The sequence below is a fragment of the Hippocampus zosterae genome, chromosome 1, assembly GCF_025434085.1.
Source record: "Hippocampus zosterae strain Florida chromosome 1, ASM2543408v3, whole genome shotgun sequence".
NCBI classification, from domain to species: Eukaryota; Metazoa; Chordata; class Actinopteri; order Syngnathiformes; family Syngnathidae; genus Hippocampus; species Hippocampus zosterae.
In genome coordinates, this window is record NC_067451.1 from 8,816,096 (window position 1) to 8,835,399 (window position 19,304).

The 19,304-nt window shown below is 42.3% G+C and overlaps 2 protein-coding genes across 5 annotated transcripts; one reads left to right on the forward strand and one right to left on the reverse strand.

The window, feature by feature from the left end:
• Nucleotides 1-486: 486 nt before the first annotated feature.
• thoc3 (THO complex 3) lies at nucleotides 487-3,846 on the reverse strand. The gene is made up of 6 exons (XM_052072321.1): nucleotides 3,629-3,846; nucleotides 2,448-2,604; nucleotides 1,689-1,893; nucleotides 1,446-1,607; nucleotides 1,169-1,269; nucleotides 487-958 (listed from the first exon to the last, which is right to left on the reverse strand). Exons 1-6 carry the CDS (start codon nucleotides 3,806-3,808, stop codon nucleotides 798-800), a joined length of 966 nt encoding a protein of 321 aa, XP_051928281.1. The 5' UTR covers nucleotides 3,809-3,846; the 3' UTR covers nucleotides 487-797.
• Nucleotides 3,847-4,598: 752 nt separating this feature from the next.
• shtn3 (shootin 3) lies at nucleotides 4,599-18,490 on the forward strand. Of its 4 annotated transcripts, none has more exons than XM_052067567.1 (17): nucleotides 4,599-4,908; nucleotides 6,605-6,665; nucleotides 8,393-8,487; nucleotides 9,030-9,210; nucleotides 9,518-9,615; nucleotides 9,742-9,823; nucleotides 10,389-10,483; nucleotides 11,079-11,225; nucleotides 11,787-11,940; nucleotides 12,444-12,633; nucleotides 13,510-13,580; nucleotides 13,840-13,937; nucleotides 14,039-14,059; nucleotides 14,130-14,192; nucleotides 14,267-14,393; nucleotides 15,215-15,500; nucleotides 16,652-18,490. In XM_052067567.1, the coding sequence occupies exons 1-17, from the start codon at nucleotides 4,834-4,836 to the stop codon at nucleotides 16,791-16,793; spliced, it is 1,986 nt and encodes a 661-aa protein (XP_051923527.1). In that variant the 5' UTR covers nucleotides 4,599-4,833; the 3' UTR covers nucleotides 16,794-18,490. The 4 variants fall into 4 exon arrangements, with proteins under 4 accessions (XP_051923527.1, XP_051923614.1, XP_051923706.1 ...); XM_052067654.1 differs by having other exon boundaries at nucleotides 14,042-14,059; XM_052067746.1 differs by lacking the exon at nucleotides 14,039-14,059.
• Nucleotides 18,491-19,304: the final 814 nt, after the last annotated feature.

Genomic DNA, 19,304 nt, shown 5'->3' on the forward strand with positions numbered 1-19,304 from the left:
AATGCTGCATTAATATTTGCGAGGTTTTGATAACAGGAGTGCTTCAACATTTGGGCATGTTCGAGGAGATCGCGTACAATACCTGAGATTGTCCCAATTTTACTCAGGCTCTCTCTCGTCACGAGACAATGAAATGCTCAAAACATTTACACTCGGAGCAGTTAGAAGAATGAAGCTTGTTCTTATACACATCCTGTATTTTAATTTTTAGTTTCAGTTCAGTTGTTTTCAACTTTTAGGGCCATACTTTTGCATTTCAACTGTTATTTTAAATATTTCAGGACACTTTTTGGAACATATCAAAGTCAGTAGGCTCTGTTGTCAATTTCTTCACATATGCTGGATATTCAAGGTAATGGAAATTATGTTCCTCACATTTCCAAGTGTAGATGACACAAAAACAACACATCGTGGTCATGTTCAAAACTGAGCATATTGGCTTCCACTATTTTTTTGTTCTTGAAAATATCACAACAGAGCAGAGAGTATAAAAACAAAACCAAGTTTAATATCAAAAGTTGATTTTTTTTTGTACATTGTATTTTACAACAGCGCCACCGAGTGGCAGCATTGGTCATGACAACAAACACGTGTCGCAGCGGCAACCTTTTTACCACAACCACTGCCACTTTTGTCCTGCTAATATGCAATTTCACCATACTAGTAAACTACTGTGCTGCTACATATCTGACATCTTAAGGTCAAACGAGCAGGACTTAAGTGGCACTAGCAGTGGAAAAAGGTTACTAGCAAGCATCAAGGGCTTTCGGTGAGCTTGAAGGAAGGCGGGGGTCACGTCAGGAGTCATTGGGAAGGCCGAAGAGTTTGATGGTCCCCGCCTCGCGACTGTTGTCGTACTTGTCGTCCTTGTCGTCGCAGGAGTAGGCCAAGAGGTGACGCTTGGGGTGCCAAGCCACTGTGAACGTGGGGGAGCACTGCACCTCCCACAGCTTCTCACCTGCCCAAAACACACACACATAATTCAAATTTCATACTTTGCTCAGAATGCAAAGCAAGAAAACTGCAAGATGTTTCGATTCAATTTATTCCATTTGAAAAGAAAAGCATTTAGTAGTAAACAGAGTCAAGTGTCGCAAACAAACTTGCTTATTGATACACGTTGTGTCACCAAAGGAAGTCAGTTCTCTCATTTGGGTGCCATACAAACCTGTTTCCACCTCGGCGATGTCGATGAAGTGGTCCTCGGACGCCGACGCCAACATCTTCCCATCGTGACTGAAGCTCAGCGTCCTCACGGGCCAGTCTAACCTGTGTCATGTCACGTCACAAACGCTGATTATTTTTTCCCCCCCATCACATTCAATTCACTTGGACCACACAAGATTACATCACCCCCACAAAATTGATTTTATTAAATTGCAATGCGAGATCGCATCATTTGACACCAAATCGCGCTGCACTGCATTCGACAAAAGCGCGCTCACCTGGAGAAGCAGCGCACGCACACCAGCTCTTCCAAATCCCAGAGGCTGACCAGCGCGTCGTTGCTGCCCGTGGCAAAGTATTTGCCCGTCGGGTCGAACTTAATGCAGATGCAGTTGGATGGGTGCGCGTTGATGGACTGGATGGTCTTCAGCTCGGGGTAACTGCAACGACAAGGCGTCAAGCAGCAGGTCCCGGCTGGCCGAGCGCAGCCCCTTGCGTTGCGCTGGTGTTCGTTCCATCACCTGAGGATGTTGATGCAGCCGTTGCCATTTGTTAGGAAGAACATGTCGTTGTCGTTGTTCCAGGAGATCTCGTTGACCTCGAACTTGAACTTCTCCTCGGCTTTAGTCTTGTGCGTCTTGGCGTCGATGAAGGTGACCACGTCTTCCTTGTTACCCACGGCAACCGTCTGACCATCCGGACTCCAGCAGATGTTGATGTTCTCGCCTTTTGTGGGGAAAAACAAAACGGGAGAGAGAGATGTTACTTGAATTTTTATTCTACAATGTTAATGTTTGTTAAAATTGGTAAAAATAAAACATACAAAATGTTTGTACAGTATTTCACATATTACATGCTCTTTTACTACATGTGTATACAGTTTATGGTGTAAAATAGTAAAAAATGCTTTAAAAAAGTTGTTTTCTAGACTAGGAACGGATTCAAATTTATTACACTGATTATAATGGGAAACATAGTTTCGGTTTTTGAACAAATCGGTTTTCGAACAGCCTTCTGGAACGGATTATGTTCAAAAACCAACGTATGACTGTAGTTGACTCATCATATCATAGGAAAACTTCAAATTAGGGTTTCGAGCCAGGATCAGGATTTATTAGAATTATCACGGAAAATATGACTGCGTTCAGACCCACTGACTCGTCACCGTGCGGACATTTCTATGCATTGGACTATGTAGCTGACTGTCAGGCTGAAACGATTCAAGTGAACTATCTCAGTTACCACATAATCAATTTTGTATCATCGTTGCTTTTGCCAACCTTTGGTGTTGACGACGGCCGTGCACTTGGTGGTGCGCACGTCCCAGATTCGGACGCTCTTGTCGCCCGATGCCGTGACAAAGAGGTCCGGGTTGCTGGGGTGCCAGCACAGCTGATCCACGCTGTCGCTGTGGCCGCGGTAGTTGTTTTCCTTCACCTGCACACACAAACGGCGAAACATGACGGAAGCATCGTATGCTAACTGGCGTTAGCGGCTCAGTGGGCAAGAGTTTCAAAAGGGGGGGGGGGGACCCTTCAGCGGAAAAGTTCAGTACAAACAGTCTAACCTCGGCTTACAACAACGCTCTTGCTCACTCACCGGAACATTTGTGAAAAAGATGACTTGATTAATTGATGGGATTTCTATTGGTTTAGCTTTATCCAGTTAAGGTAACAGAAAACTGATTGTCATTTGCAATGCCGGAATAATTGACTTGAAAGGTATTCAACAGGTATAGCAGTAGTCTCGAGGGCGGCACAGTGTTCAACTGGTTAGGATGTCCGCCTCACAGTATAGAGGTGCAGAGTTCGATTCTGGTTACGGTGTTTCTGTGTGGGATTTGCATGTTCTCCCTGTGCCTGTGTGGGTTTTCTATAGTTTCCTCCCACATTCCAAAATCATGCATGGCAAGTTATTAGCCTGCCCTAAAACCCTAGTTGTGAGCATGAGCGCTAATGGTTATTCGTCTATGTGTACCCTGCAATTGGCTGGCAGCCAGTTCAGGGTGTACCCCACCGACTGCCCAAAGACAGCTGGGTTAGGCTCCAGCATGCCCGCGACCCTCCAGAGAGCTGCAACGGATGGATAACAAGATCATAGTTATGAATGTATGTATATTTTTGCCAACACTGTACATTGAAAAGTTGCTCTGTTTTTCTTGTCGCGTCATATATTCAATGAACACAACGGTGGTTCTTTATTATGCCGAGTATGTTGAAGTGGTGCATTTACGTCATTGTGAGACGCTTTACGTAGGTGAGACTTCATCGTTTTTAAAATGTTCATTTATTACACTAGTTAGCAGTTTTAGAATTTGTTAAATAATTTGGGCAGGTAACTTCACCGTGAGTAAGACGACTATAAATAGCAATACATTGAAGCCTAAATAACGGCTGGCTGTGGTCACTCGTCCATTTCATTCATTCATCAGTCCGTCATTGGCGGCCGAGGCCGAACTCACCAGTCTGTCTTTTTCCAGGACAAAAACGCTGGCAGTTTTGTCGACGGATCCCGACGCCAGTCTCCTGCCGTCGCAGCTCCATGCCACCGAGTGAACTTTGACCGAATGCGCCGGGAAATCGCGACTTTTGTTGTTCGTTTTGAACGTCTCCTGCATTGTTTGGTAATAGCGCGACGCCATTTTGACTCGTCTGCGTCACATGAGCGGAAACAGGAAGTGGTGACAGCGAAAGGGGCGTTAGAATGGCGCTTAAAGTTTGACCCCCCCCCCCCACTTCAGGGCAGAGTCAACGCACACGTTCATTCGGTACTGTACATGACTTCTGGTTATTTTTTCAATCCATAGTTACACAACAACACTACATCGATAAGAAATAATATTATGCACGAGTAAAATCGTAAAATTGAAAGAATAATTCGTTACATAATTAATTATTGCATTAGTATATCACAGTTGAACTTAAATGATATTTGCCACTTGAAATAAATAAACATCTGACAAATATTAATTTGTCAGATTGAGACTACTTTACAGACCCAATATCAACGCACAACATGCAGCATCTTATTCTTATTTTAGGTTTATTTTTTTTAACTCTATCTGTAGTCATATTTTAACAGGTGAAATGTAAAAATTCCGGGTAAAATACGTTTTCCTTTGTGTGATTGCACATTACAACCTCTCGATGTCGCTGTTTGACAGATTGTGAATATGTACATGAATACAATTACAGTTACAAAGACTGAACGTGTTCAGCAATAAAAGGTATTTATTATTATTATTATTATTACTACTATTATTATTACTATTATTATTATCATAGACTATAGATAGTAGACTATATTGTAGTTTAAACAGTTGAAGATGAGGGAAAAAAGCGGCTCGGATTGACGTCAGAGATGGGGAAACGGTGTGTGCGTGTGTGTGGGTGAGTGTGTGTTAATGTGTGTGTGCGTGTGTGTGTGTGTGTGTGCACGTGCTCGTGCGCTTGTGTGTCAATGTGTGTGTGGTGTTAGTGGTGGTGGTGGCAGGGCTGGGGTTTTGCCGGCTGCAGCGGTCCTCGAGGTGCCTTCTCATCCCTCCTCCACGAGAACGAACGAAGACATCTGGGCCGGCGGAACCGGGCTTCTTTTATCCCTTTCATACTGTCCCATCCAACTATTGCATTTCTTTTGGTTTCTAACTAAAAATACGTCCATCAACAAATGCTTTCCGCCTCGTCGACATTGCCGGTGGAAGGATGCGAAGAGGAGGAGAAGGACGCGCACATGCAGACGGAGGTAAAACCAACAATTCTTTCAATCGGTGATTGATTTTGACAGTAAAAGCTGGTAAATGCTCTCAATAGAAGCAACCGCACGTTTATGGAGACAGTATCTATGTGTTTGTTTTTTACTGAACAATGTGATGGAGGAGGATTTCTTGATGTGATTTACGATCTCACCGGCCGGCTTTTTCTGGCTTTCGGGACCCCTCCCTAAATTAACGTGCCCACTCAGCACATTTGCACAACCATATGCATATACAGTATACACTTTTTCTATCGCAGTAGGATGAAATTTAATGCAGTATATTATTTTCTCCCCTTCTAAACACTATATTGATTTTTATGACAGGAACAGCTCATGATCCAAAGCATACCACAGCGTGTGTCAATTTTTTACTTATAACAATTTTTAAAAACATTTTAACAAGAGAATGCTAATATTTTGCCGTGCTAAGAGGCGTTTGACCCAGGAAGTGACGAGTCATCACCATGACAAACACGAAGACCAATCTGGGGATTGCTGGTTGTCGCGGCAACGGCGAAGGAAGACTTGTGGTTAGAGGTCGTTCGTGGGGCATCACACGAGAGGCCAGCTCATATAGATTTACATTCAATGATCAGAACAGTGGAGGTTTATTGCGTTGAATGTTTCCAATGTCAAATGTTCATCCTATCAAATGTTTGTAATGTGATTTTTGTGAGTGTTTCTGCTAATACATGTTTATTTATGTTTGTAATGTTTAATGTTTGTAGCATTAACTTCAATGTTTGTTCACATCACTGAATTTTTGTAATGTTTAATTATTGCTGTGTTTAATGTTTGTAATGTTAAACGTTTGTAACAATTGAATATCTGTTGCATTGAATATCTGTAATGGTAACGGTTACCATTGTTAAATGTTTCTACTGTAGCATTTAATATCCAGAACTATGAATGCTCATGACATGTGTAATGTTTTATATTTGAAAGTGTGACACGCTGCAAAATGTTTGTAATGAATGCAATGTTTGAAATTCCTAATTTTTAATGTTCCTAATATTTTGAGCCCTTCGAACAATAAATGTTATGTCAAATATGGGTAACATGGTCAAAGAGGCACATGTCCTTGGTGCCTCCTGGGGGATTTGCTAATGTTAGCCATTAGCGTGAGAGGCTGCAGGTAGATGAGTCCTAAAAAGTGGGCCAAGTGCTTCCTGGTGCTGCTCGGAGGGCTGCTGGGCAGCAAATGAATGTGAGCGAGGATGTTTCACCTCGCCATGATGCTGTCAGCTTGGCGTAGCGTCACACCAACACGTTAGCTCACGCATGTTTAGCTGGCGAGGCTGAAGCATTGGATTACGTTGTGCGACCCTGTGTAACATTGTGTAACGGTGTGTAACTTCATGCGACACAATATTGTCTAACACCGCTCGTAAATTGTAAGTAGTTCAGAACATTGTTGAACATTATGTAATGTTGGGTAACGTTGTCCAACGTGTAACACAAGGTAGCGCTGTGAGACGCTCATAACAGAGCAGTGAAGTAGCACACTGTCTTGCATTTTGTAACATGTGATGCTGTGTAACGTATTATACAAAACAATGTTGTGTCACGCTGTGAGTAAATTGACAGGAATTTTGTACAAATAAGTATATCAGTAGTACATTGCGTAACGTCATGTAATGTTGTGTCACACTGTGTAACATTGGGCAATGCTTGCGTCCCGCAGTGCAGCAGACTAACAGAGCAGAGGGACGAGGCCGAGAGACAACTCAAGCACATCAAGAGGGGTGAGTCTCACCACCCCACCTCATCTTACCCTCAATGCTAACAGGCTATGCTATAAGCGGCTAATAAACACACACACACATTCAGCCGACAATAGGCCAGTTGACACCCGCCTCACACACACACACACGCCTGGGTGTGACCGGTCAACGTGTCAGTCGCAGAAATCCGCTCATTCCTGTTTCTGCCATGATGATCCACACAGGTAAGAGTACTCTATATCAGGGATCTCCAAACTCATTTATATTAATGCTTATAATGTATTAATAATGTGCTGTTATCAAATTTTGTTTGCTAGCTCAATTTAGGTGCTATGATTATTTTCTCCATTACGGTATTTCATGTAGATTGATTGTCTGCCTTTTGTCAGAACTAGACGAAAGGTCTTGAAAATGATCTGCTATTGATGTCACAGAAATTGTATGTATCAAAAGTATTTGTTGTATCGGTTACTTGATGTCGGTATTGGTGACTTGTGAAGAGTTCAGTACTTGCACTGGTATCCATCTGAAAATCTTCACAACCTTAACTGACTCGTCACAATATGCAAACTAAAGAGGGAACTTCTCAGAAAGAGGAGTTTGCAGTCTTGTGCCGTATGGAAATGTATCCATGAAAATACATGCAAGCTGTTTTTAGTGCACGAACAAAACAGCAACAACAAATATTCCACCAAAGCCTCCTGTTATAAACTGAACTGTTGCCTTTCAATGTACTCTTCAAATAGTTTGACGGGAGATGTTTATTTAGTGTAATGTTCCTTTTCTGTGAAGTCAGCTTCCTTTGCTTCCCGAAACTTGGCGTCTTTCATCATTCACAAGTACGTGTACATCAATATCAGCCATCAACCCCCTGAGTGGCAGCCAATTTCACATCATTTCAGTGGTCGTCAGGGCTCCCTCCAGTGGATGAAATTAGGAATAGCAGTTACTTCTCTTCTGAACTTCTTACTTTGTCCAAGTAAAATCGTTTTCTCTTTTTAAAATGTTTTTTTGGCATCCCATGAGTGACCTTTGCCCATGTGATGTGTTAAATTGTCGTAAAAATACCTCGGGTAGACGCTCGGCCCTCTTCGAGGACTTCTCCTGTGCTGAATTATTCAGGCTGGTAGAGTTGAATAATTGACGCAGCTAACAGCAGCGCTGCGGCGCACATGAATAAATGACGGCCAAACGAACGGGTGACACCATCGAAAGTCAGCCTGGCTTTTTTTTGGTCACACAACAAATCAACTTTATTGTTCTGTATTTCATTCTTTAGATTTCATGTGAAAGACATCATAAAAAAAGGACAGACTGCTGCTCTCTGTAAATTTAAAACTGTTTTCGCGCCTGTCTCTCTGAGGCCCCGCCTCATCTGTGCCCTGATTGGTCAACACGCTTATGATCGCTCACACGATGCTAACGAATTACAAGTGAACACAAATGTAAGACTTTTGTTCTTGTTCTTCATGATCTGACCTCAAATATTTTTCTATGAACACAAAACGCCTTTCTCTCTCAAATATTTTTCACCTACTGTCAAATCTGTGTGATGAGCACCTGTCCTTTGCCAAGAAAATCGATACACTTTACAGGTGTGACATAACAAGATGGTAACTCGACTGCATAATTATTGCACAGGTAATCATTCCTCTTTAGCTGTCCACAATAAAAGGCGGACTTGTGTGTATGTGTGTGTGTGTGTGTGTGTGCGTGTGTGCGTGTGTGCGTGCGTGCGTGCGTGTCAGTGTCTCAGATGGTGATCGAGGAGGTGAGCGTTTTGCAGACACAACTGGAGATTGAGAAGTCATGTCGAGAGAACGCCGAGGCGCTCGCCACCAAGGTCCGCCAGCAGTCTGAACAATCCTCAACGGGATTAGCCGCCGTTTGCGTTCTCAGCATCACTCGGGATAACACGGATGACATATTTTACTTCCTCAGCAAATTAAAAAAAACATTTAAAAAAAGCATCCCACAACTATATTTAGCAGTTTCACATTCAAAGATGTGAGATCATGTTTATTAGGCCTATTAATTGATAATGCTTGCGTAAAACGGATTTGAAATGTATGATCACAACATGTGAATGAATGTGATAAATGAATTTAAAAAGTAAATATATTCAAATCATTTTTATATGTTTAAAATAAATTGCAAAAATATTTAGAGATCAAATTCAGTTAGAATTTAAAAAATCAAGTGCTAAATATACAGATGTAAAATAATTCAAAATGAATCAAGAAATGATTCAGGATGAAGTAAATTAATAATTTTTAAAAAAGCATTTTAACTACACAATTTTAAGGAGAAAAATCAGGCAAACTGGATGCAAATGTGTGATGTGGTGACATTGATTGACACTTTGTGATGCCCCACCCTGGACAGCTGAACAGCGAGAACAGAAAGTTGAAGTACGTGGGCCTATCGTCGCGGGCGACGTGCCTGGACGAGCTGCTTCCTGGCATCTCTGACTGCGTCGCCATGGAGACCGACAACGCCGAGACGGCCGACGACAATGATGATGCAGTGCCCGACGCCTTTGAGCGCTACCGACAGCAGGTCAAAGGTGACGCGCCGCAACAGTCACAGAAAGTGAAAACGAAATGTCGACAAATGCATCAGGTCACACGGGAAGTTAGAAGAAAATAGAGGGAAACGTTATGGGGCACGGGAAGTGAAAACAAAAATATAAAAAAAATTCGAAGACATAAAAGAAGTGGGAAAAAATGTATACAAATGTATTGGGACACACAGGAAGCAGAAAAAAACAAACAGTGACACAAGTATTGCAACCCAAAATGGGAAAAAGTCGTGAAAATATGGACAAAAGTATGGCCTAACAATGAAATATGTGTTTGTGTGCGTGCATTCAGAGTTGCGGGAAGCAGTGAGCAGCCTGCTGGAGGAGAAAAAGAACTTCCTATGCCAGATTGACGACCAGCGGCGAAGAATCGAGGAACTCGTCGACAAGGTCGGCGTCTTTTTTGTCTTTCACTTCTTGTTTAAAATAAAAATAAAAAGTTAGTTTTTTGCTCCGACAATAGCTAATGGAAACATTTTGATTTTTTACTTTGAAAACAACGGACGACGATGGCAGTCGGCGCGAGACGAGAGAGATGCGAAGGAACTTCGCCACACCGTGGAGCGGCACAGCAAAACCATCGAGAGCTTCAACAGAGGTGAGAGTCCGCTCACTTGTTTACACATTAACTGGTGACCAGTCACTTGTTTGCATGTGCACAATTATTAATTTGAGACCACGTCATTCTGTCTATAATGTGCTTTGACAATGACCGGTTACCAGTCAGTTGTTTGTCACTATGTGCCCTGAAATCAATTGCCGATTTCTCCAATGTTTGTCTATCTGTACTCGCACATGGATGGCGACCAGTCCATTGGTGACTTGCAACGAATCCTGACTGATTGTTTGTCAAGTGCTTTTCAATATGAGACTCGACACTGACTGGCAATTGTTTTCTGTTTGTCTTTAAAGAGGTATATTTTTATGAAATATCAATATAATTGCAATTTATTATCATCATTATTATTATTATTCATTAATTATTGGATTGTTTTGAATAGTTTTATTTTTCCATTTGCGCAGCTATGGCTGTTGTCGAGGACAGATGCCAAATGAAATTTGGTTTACATGCTCAGTCCATGAGCAGACCCACAAAACGTCTTAAAATGGCGGATTTCGTGAGGCGGAAAGGTACGCTGGCTAACGGCGTTTTGTATGGACAGTATCGATGATGGCGACGCAGGAGTACGAGGACATGAAGGAGCAGCTGGATTTGGAGCAGAGCCTTCGTGTCAAAGCCGAGACATATGCACACCAGGTCAGAGAACACCAAAATCATCAGAGCAAAAATTCGCAAAATTTCAAGTGCGGAATGAAACCACTCAGTCAATCTCAAATGAACCGACTATTTGTGGAAATCTGTCTGTGCATTTCCACCGCACTGTGACATCACAATATGACTAATTTACATAATCCCACTCACTGAAGTTTCTCAGACAAATACTTGGAAGCCAGATTTAACACACCACTTTTATGAGGATGCCTAAAAATGTAGTAGCAAAGCCAAAAGGTAAGCAGAGCTGCAATTTTAACATTTGCATTAGCGCGTGATAATTGTTTGACAATGTTTGACAGCTGTCAATGCAGGGGTGTGTGTTTGTTGTCATCATGAGACAGAGCTGCCCCGAAAACGAGCTATTTTCGCTATGATGAGAAAGATGCTGCAAAAAAATCTCACTGTTTTGCGCTGGTGAAACACCATCAGCAACACACATACTCACTCACTCGACTGTCTCAACGCTGCCGTAAAGCGCTAGGCCCAGACGATTCGCCTGCAGGTTTTCCGCGTGGCGCCAAATTAGGCTAACATCCGGCTGCTTCTGTGTGTGTGTGTGTGTGTGTGTGCGGAGCAGATGCTGGTGAAGCAGAAGGAGGCCAATCGTCAGAGCGCGCTTCTGCTGCAGAGTGCCGAGCCAGCCCTGCAGCTGCTAAGCGCCTTGGAAGAGGTCGCCGTCCTCACCAAGACGCTGGAGGACGAGCGGTTGCAGCATCAGCGACAGGTGACGATTAGTACATTAACTTTTCAGAGTTCAAATATGTGAGATAATGTAGTTGCATATGTGTACACACCCACTTGTAAACGGGGATGCGGCAGTTATCAGTGTTGACCAATGATGTGAAATGGGAGACAGAACACACCTGACATAATTTTAGGTGCCTCTGATGAACTTTGAATAAAGTACAGATGTTCTAGTAGGCTTTTCCTGACAGTTGTTGTCATAATATTTTGTGTAAACTTTTTAATCCACTCTGTCATTGTAAACTGTAAAATATAAAGCCCCAGTTTTACATTTATCTCATTTTATTTTTCACTTTAAAAACCGTTTGAACAAAATTCAGGCTTGTGGAAAATGCATGTTAACCAGAATGCCCTCAGTATCCGGGTCCCAATCCTTGAGTGGGTTTTCTCTGGGTTGTCTGGCTCCTTCTCACATTCCAAATCGCATCAATCTTAGATTCATGAAAGGCTCTTATCGTCTTTAGGTGTGAATTTGAATGTTATCCATCTATTTGTGCCTTACGATTGCCTGGCAACCCCTCGTGACGACCTCCGCGCGCAGGTGTGTGAGCTGCAGGCCGAACTGGACGACAGCGTCGTGAAGAAGAATCTCGAGAGCGTGCAGAGACAAGCGGAGCTGCTGGAGGAGGAAAAGAAAGACATGCAGGGACGACTGGAACAGATGGAGAAGGACAACCAACAGCTGCAAACGCAACGTATGTACAAACATACACAACCTAACAGAGGTGGGCAATTTACCAAATGTTGCCGGTCCGTCTTTCGTCATCTGCCTCGGCCCACGTCAGTGACAGGCTGACTGGCATTCCAACAGTACTGGTTCTTTGTTGCACTTTGTATGTCTTGTGGTATATGTCGATATTATGTTGCATGTCCTGTCCTCTCTCTTCTAACTATTGTAATAACTATTCAATAACTATTGTAATCTGTGTCTCATGGTGCATGCACTTTGACTAATTTGCCAAGGTAAATTGCGACCACTTCACCTTGTGTTAATAAAATGTACTAAAAGCAATTCAATTCGACATAGGTGAACATATCATGAGCAGATAAACATATTTAAAGGGGTAAAACACTACTTTGCGTTTCTGGAATGTTTTCGTCCACCGTTCTGTGGTCTATGTTCTTCGTTCTGTCTCTGTTGTTTTCAGCAGACAAACAAGAGCAGATGTCATCTTCTTGTTCTTGTTGTCGTCCGCAGTCCAGTTGCTTCAGAGGGTCGCTATGACTACCAACACTCCTACACCCCCTCCTCCACCTCCTCCCCCTCCTGCTCCCATGGCCCCTGGTGTGGCCTCGCCCCCAGTTCCCCTCCCACAGCCTCCGCCCCCGCCCCCTCCTCCGCCTCCTCCCCCTCCTCCGCCTCCCCCGTCCAGATGCAACCCCCTCAGGTAAGGAGCGCCCGTGATATTTCTCCTAACACGCCAACCGTACCACTCGTACCTTGAGTGGTGCAAACCAAAATGTAGTGTTTCGACTAGTCGACTCTAAAGGCTCCCGTGTTGTAGTTGAGTCCCTAAGGTGTCATATCCTGGTTGACTCTTGGATCTCATGACCTAGTTAACTCGCAAGGCACTCATGTTGAAGTCGACTCCTCAGGCCTTTGCATGCAAGTTGAGTCTCTAGGCGTTCATTTCATAGCTGATCATAAAGGCTCGCATGCTGGACTAGTCGACTCTCAAGGCTCTGATATCATGATTGAATTCACCAGGTGTCCTGTCTTAATTGATTCTGTAGGTTCTCATCTACTGACACTTGGACTTCATTTTGTAGTTGCGTTTTTAGGCCCTATGACTATTGACTCTTTAGACCACGGGTCACCAACATAACTGGACACCAAGTAGTCCCCAAGAGCCACATGAGTAGCCCGCAGGCCTGTTCTAAATATAGCTCAAGAGTGATCGGCCATTGTGATTTTCTCAAAATGTTTAAACATGATTATTTGGAAAACACTGGCAGGGATTTGTAGAAACAATAATAATAATAAATTCCAAAGGCTCTCAAGTCCTCATTGACTCTTTCGGCTCTCATGTCATAGTTGAATTTATTGTCCGTGTCTTAATTGACTCTGTAGCTTCTAATGTTGTGATACCACCTGTATGCTCTAGTGGCGAACGTCAGTGGTTTTCATACCAGCATTAAATTAGGTTCACGGTGTCTCGTTTCTGACGCCCCCAAGTGCAAAGCACATGATGTGTTTCCCAAGTGTCAAAAGAATAGATTCAAGTGTCATTAAAATGTCATTGATCGATGTGATACTTTTTCAGTTCTCTGATTGCCATCATGAGGAAGACGTCCAAAGGATCCAAAACGCCTTTGAAGGTGGAGCAGCCGGCAGGTAACGGCCATCTTCTTTCTGTGGTGAACATGTGAACTAGCTAGTTAGCTTCATGCTCACTAATATTTTCAATTCTTTTAGCATCTGATGATGCCACTGTCTTAGCACGAGTTAACAAATTCTGATATGTTTTTGTCATCTGATTATCCTCCTAGCTAATGTTAGCACAGTAACTAATTTTAGTGTCTTTTTAGCATCTGATGAGAATGCTAATTAGCTCCATAGAACATGCTAATTATTGTTTGAACGTCTTTTTGAGCATCTGATGATGCAGTGAAGGTGAAGGCCGTCAACGAGATGATGGAGCGTATCAAACATGGCGTAGTGCTGCGGCCAGTCAAGAGTCAAGACAGCAAGGTTAGTGTTTTTGTTATTTGTGAGCTAATGTATGGGTTTTCTTGTTCCGAGTATGATGCTGACGCCATTATGTCTCCTCTCAAACTCAAACTTCAATGAAGCAGCAGAGAGTTGCCGTCAAAGTGAGTACATTGACAAACGTATAGTGTAAGGGAGTAAATTAGTAAATTGTTCTTTCTTTTTGTTGGTCAGCAACCTCCAACCAGCGAGGAGAAATCTCAGGAGAGTGCCATGGATGAACTCAAAGGCATCCTGGTACGATGCACGTGTACATGCTCACACACACGCACACAAACAAACGAAACTACCCGCATTGTGTCCGCCTGCAGGAGACGGTGAAGCGCAGTCCCAGCCGAGGCTCCCAGGAGGCGCCGTCACCAACGGGGAAGAAGGACAGCGAACTGGAGGTTATCCTGAGAAGACGGCGAAACAAGGCAGGAGAGACCGGATCTGGAGGTACAACTGTTTCAATCTATTGGAGTTGACTGTCATGTCATAGTTGATTGCGTAGGCTCGCAATCCAAAGTTGACTCCCTTGGCTTGTTGTAGTTGACTCTATGTGAAGTCTATTTCACTCTCTCAGCTCTCGTGTTGTAGTTGACTCTCTTGGCTTTCATGGAGCAGTTGACTCTCATGTTGTGGTTACCTCACTAGATTCCACCAAAGTTGACTCTGTCAGCTGTTACATTGTGGTTGACTCTCTTAGCGCTCGTGTTGTAGTTAATTAAATTTGTGCTCGGCTCTCATCCCGTTACAATGTTCAATAAATTGAGTGACGTTTAATAAGTTTTACACTGATCCCATTGACCCGGCTTGTGGGTCCCACCGCCACGACAGCAGCGTCACAGTGACAAGTGAGCAGCCAAATTTCACACTCGTTTCACGCTCCGGGCTACATTGCGTGTGACCCGCAGTATCAGCATGTCTTCAGCAGAGGGAGACCAAAGTCAGGTCATGTCATTGGTTGATTGACATTTCCATGGAGAATGTTTGAAACGACCCCGGCTCGACCTCATTCATTCTATAAATTATTAAGAACTGTACGTTTGAACATGATTGGATGCTCTCGCTCACACAGGCGATGGAAATCTTTCGGCATTCATGTCATGGTGGATGCTATGTATTGGTTAAGTCTTTCGGGTCTCATATTGTAGTGGACTCTCTTGGCTCACATGGTATACTGGAGTTGGCTCTCACGTCATTGTTGATTAACTAGCTCTCATGTGGTAATCGACTCTGTAAATTCTCGTGTTGTGTTCGCTTTTTTTCCTGGTCAGACGAGCGTGATGGTCATCTGAGTCACGTGTCATCCTGCGACAGTTTGAACGGCAGATGCGCCAGCAGCGAGTCGGGAAAAGATATGGATGGTTCTGTCACACCGTCTAACCCCACGTTGGCCTCACGGCCGGTTGGGGAGAGGCGAGGATCTGGTCCTGGACCCGTGGTGGTCAGGAGGAGGAGCTCGGACAAATCGGGAACCTGGCAAGAAAGACAATCCGGTAGCTCTGTGTCGGAAAAAGACACGGCCGACGACACTCCTGTCCAAAATGGCTGCGAGCACAGGTGGGCGACCAAAGCGCATCTTTCAAATGAATTATTCTTTATTGTTTAGATTGTCAGTCACCCAGGTCAGGGTAATCTGCCAAAGAAGGATTGAAGGCAACTGCACCCTACTTGGTTGTTGAAGACTTTTCACATTTAACCCTGGAGAATCCACGGGGTCAAATTTGGCCCCTGTAAATTCTGCTACTCAAATGCTATCCTTAAATACCAAAGGGTCAAATTTGGATTAAAGCATTGAATATTTGAAAAAACATATATTTTAGTGTTCAGTGAACATACAGCAGTCATGTCATGTAATGTATAATTCATCATTTTCCAAAGAATAAAATGGTTCTTGGGTTCTCCAGGATTAAGGCTTTTCACTTCTAATGTGTACGTGTGGAGTTCCCTAAAGAAATGCAACAGTGTGTCACAATTGTAAATGTTGAATACCAAGCTGTGGTTCACCATTTTTTAGGTGACTGCACTCCTCCCTACACTTCAACATTGCAATTTTTTTCCTTGAGCTTTTGTCCACGGGGTGAACACGCTTTTCTCTTTATAATAATACACTCTTTATAATAAGAGCATTATTTTGGGAGAAAATCATTTTGAGTTGGGTTTTTGGTCGCCATAATGTGGTTGAAATGCTCAAATGCTAGTTGAAGTTCTTGTCCCTCAAATATATGCTCTCTATGACACTAACCTCTCGAGGAGGCGCCTGCGCTTGTAGAGGAGACGGGTGTTCCAATCGCTCATGCCCATTCTCGTACTTACTCACGTGGAGTTCAGTTGGACTTTTAATAAGCGAGGAGTGTGGTTTTAGGCATGCGCCGCGCGTAAAGTGTTCTGAGATACCTATGGTTTGGCACTTTGAATTTAATTGAACTGACCCTAGTGAGGATAGAGCGGTTCGGAAGATGAATGAATGAATGTATGAATGAATTGAACTGCTTTGAATTGAATTAATTTGAACTGAGTTGAATTGCCACAGCTGATCGGTGGATTTTGACAAAAGCTCAATTGTAATACCGAGATTTAATTATGGATTCTTTTGAATTCAAGGTGAAACATCTTCAACAACCAACACAAGTGCAGTTGCCATGTTGTTTATCTTTTTTAAATTGATTCTAGAATCCAAGATTAATTTGTGACTTGTTTCCGCTCCGCAGTATTATTGAAGATGCCACCACAGCAAAGACGTCCATCCGGTCCAATGGTGTTGACCATGGTGAGGGCACGCGCTCTGCCACCTTTGTCGTGGGCGACATGAATGACGGTGACACAGAGAGCCACAGCCAGGGAGCGTTCTGAGAATATTTGCCTAATATGCACGATTGAATCACAAACAATGCACTGACGCTGTTCTATTTTATTATTTTTTTGGGAAGGAGACGTGAGGTTTTGCTCGAGTTCATACTAGGAGCCTAAAAGGCTGAAATGCTAACATGCTAGCGACCATAGCCTGTTAGGTCACATGACTGACATTATTTGAAACACAGATGCAATTGAACACCTATTAACTCATAAAACAAACAATCCAAAGACTGCTGTACATTTGTTTCCAACAAACACATGAGGTTTTTTTTTTTTGCTAACATGCTAACAATGATAATCTGATTTGTCACATTTCCATGGAGATGCACGCTAACACTACAACATTATTTCATACAACAAACAATCCACAGAGACTGGCTGTACCTCTTTTTAAAAACAGCAGAACATGTGAGTTTTTGTTCCATGCTAACGACCACTTCCTGTTCGGTCACATGACTGACATATTGCACACACTTCAACCCTTACGTTAGCTCAACAAACAAAGCATTGAGGATTAACTGCTACTGCTTATGTTAACGCGACAATCTGACATGATTAAGGAGATAACATACATCACATCACAACATAATGGCACCTCCTGCTGGCCAATGACAGTAATGCTAGCTTTAAATAAAAAAGGGCCTTTCAAAATATTTTTGTCACATTATTTTAGTGAAACTTTTTGTTGCCTTTCATATGTTTTTTTTTGGGTGAGATGTGTGTTTTCACGTAATGCAGGCTAACTTTTTTTTTGGGTGGTGCAAATGATGCCTTGGTCTCACTTTGTGTCGGTGTGTTGTGTTAAAACCAATCTCAACATTTTGAGATTATGAAACAATAATTATTGGGGGTCGATTATATGTATTGTTTTTTTCCAGAACAAAATTCAGGACGGATAAGCAAAAGATGTAAAAGGTGCATTCCTTACCATACACTGATTGACCATTTTATTGGGAACGTCTTCGACAGCCTAATATTCATCCATCCATTTTCTATAACCAAAGCCTTGTTTAGTACGCAAGTTATGCTTTGGTGCCGTCTATGGGCATGAACCAAACTTTTAGGGGTGCTGTCAAATACTAGTAGAAACTTATTTGAACCCTTTTTCTTCTTTCTACCCCCAATTTTGCTGCTGTAAACTTCCCCAGTGCGGGACAAATAAAGGATATCTTAACTTTGTCTTGAAACACTAAACCCAGGCCTGAAACCCAATTTGAAACACGAACTATTGTTTGAAAGCCAATTTTTTTGTATGAAACCCATTTCAAAACTCGGTGTATGGTGTACCTAATGAAGTGTCTATTAAGCATCTTTTTTGAGGGACTTGCGTGCAGTTGCTTCTCGGCGACCTCACTTCAGGTGAAAACGTCTTCCGTCTTGCCAAGATGTCAGCAATGCCTCACTTTGATTTTGTTATGTTTGGAATAACTTGGCATCATCCAGCAAATGACTTTTGTGGAAATTAGTTTATTTGATTGGTTGGACATGACGAGAGCCTCTTATGCATAGTCGAGGACTCCTACAGGCTTCTCACACACAGCTCCCGCTGCCATTTTTTTGGAACATTTACACTTCACTTTGGGTGACTCGATGTCGTGTGTGTTTGGGATATATACATAAATATATGGAGTGTTTTTAAATTTTCATGTAACCATCACTTGAAAAGTTGAAATAAATTGCAATGCAAACTACAATTTGTGTCGTCTATTTGGCGGAAGAAAGCAAATGTCAGCAGACAATATTGGATGTCTCAGCTGTTTTCTGGTTTGCATCCACCACCAAATGAAGGACATCAATACAAATGTGCTTCAAATGACACATTTGCACATCTCGAGCTTAGAAATCTGCATTGTAGTACAATGCTGCTTCCTAGTGGATATTGTCATTTTAGTGCTGCTATGTGGGGGACTGAAAAAAAGAAAAGTCATTATGCAGTGACAATGAGCTAAATTTCTATGTTGGCGTTAAAAAGTCCAAATATACTGTATATATATTTAAAGAAATACAACATAGGATTAGAGAGATAATATTTTTCGAGACAAAAATTTCGATACATTTATCTTCAAGACAAGAAAAATGTTACAATGATATAAAAATGCCATGACAGTAAGTATAAACTGTGATTTCGGGGGAACAATTAGCATTCTGCAAGAATTGTCCTTTTTTGGAGGTAGTATTATTGTTATTTTACATGGATTAACCTCGATATTTGTGTGTTTAAAGTTGTTGATTGTTTCTGGGGAAAATTAATTTATAAAAATGCAAAAAAGGATATAAATAGCTTGGAATTCAAAATATTATTCCCATTGAAAACATTTTTTTCAAACTTGAGGGAATTTAGATATTCACATTGAAAACATGCAAATTCCCTCAAGTTTGATCACTCAAATTGATGTCAAGTTTGGATTTGGCCCTTCGATATCTTTGGATACATTACTATAATATTGAATTTAAAATATTACTAAATTAAAAGACAAATAATAATAACAACAACAATAATAATAATAT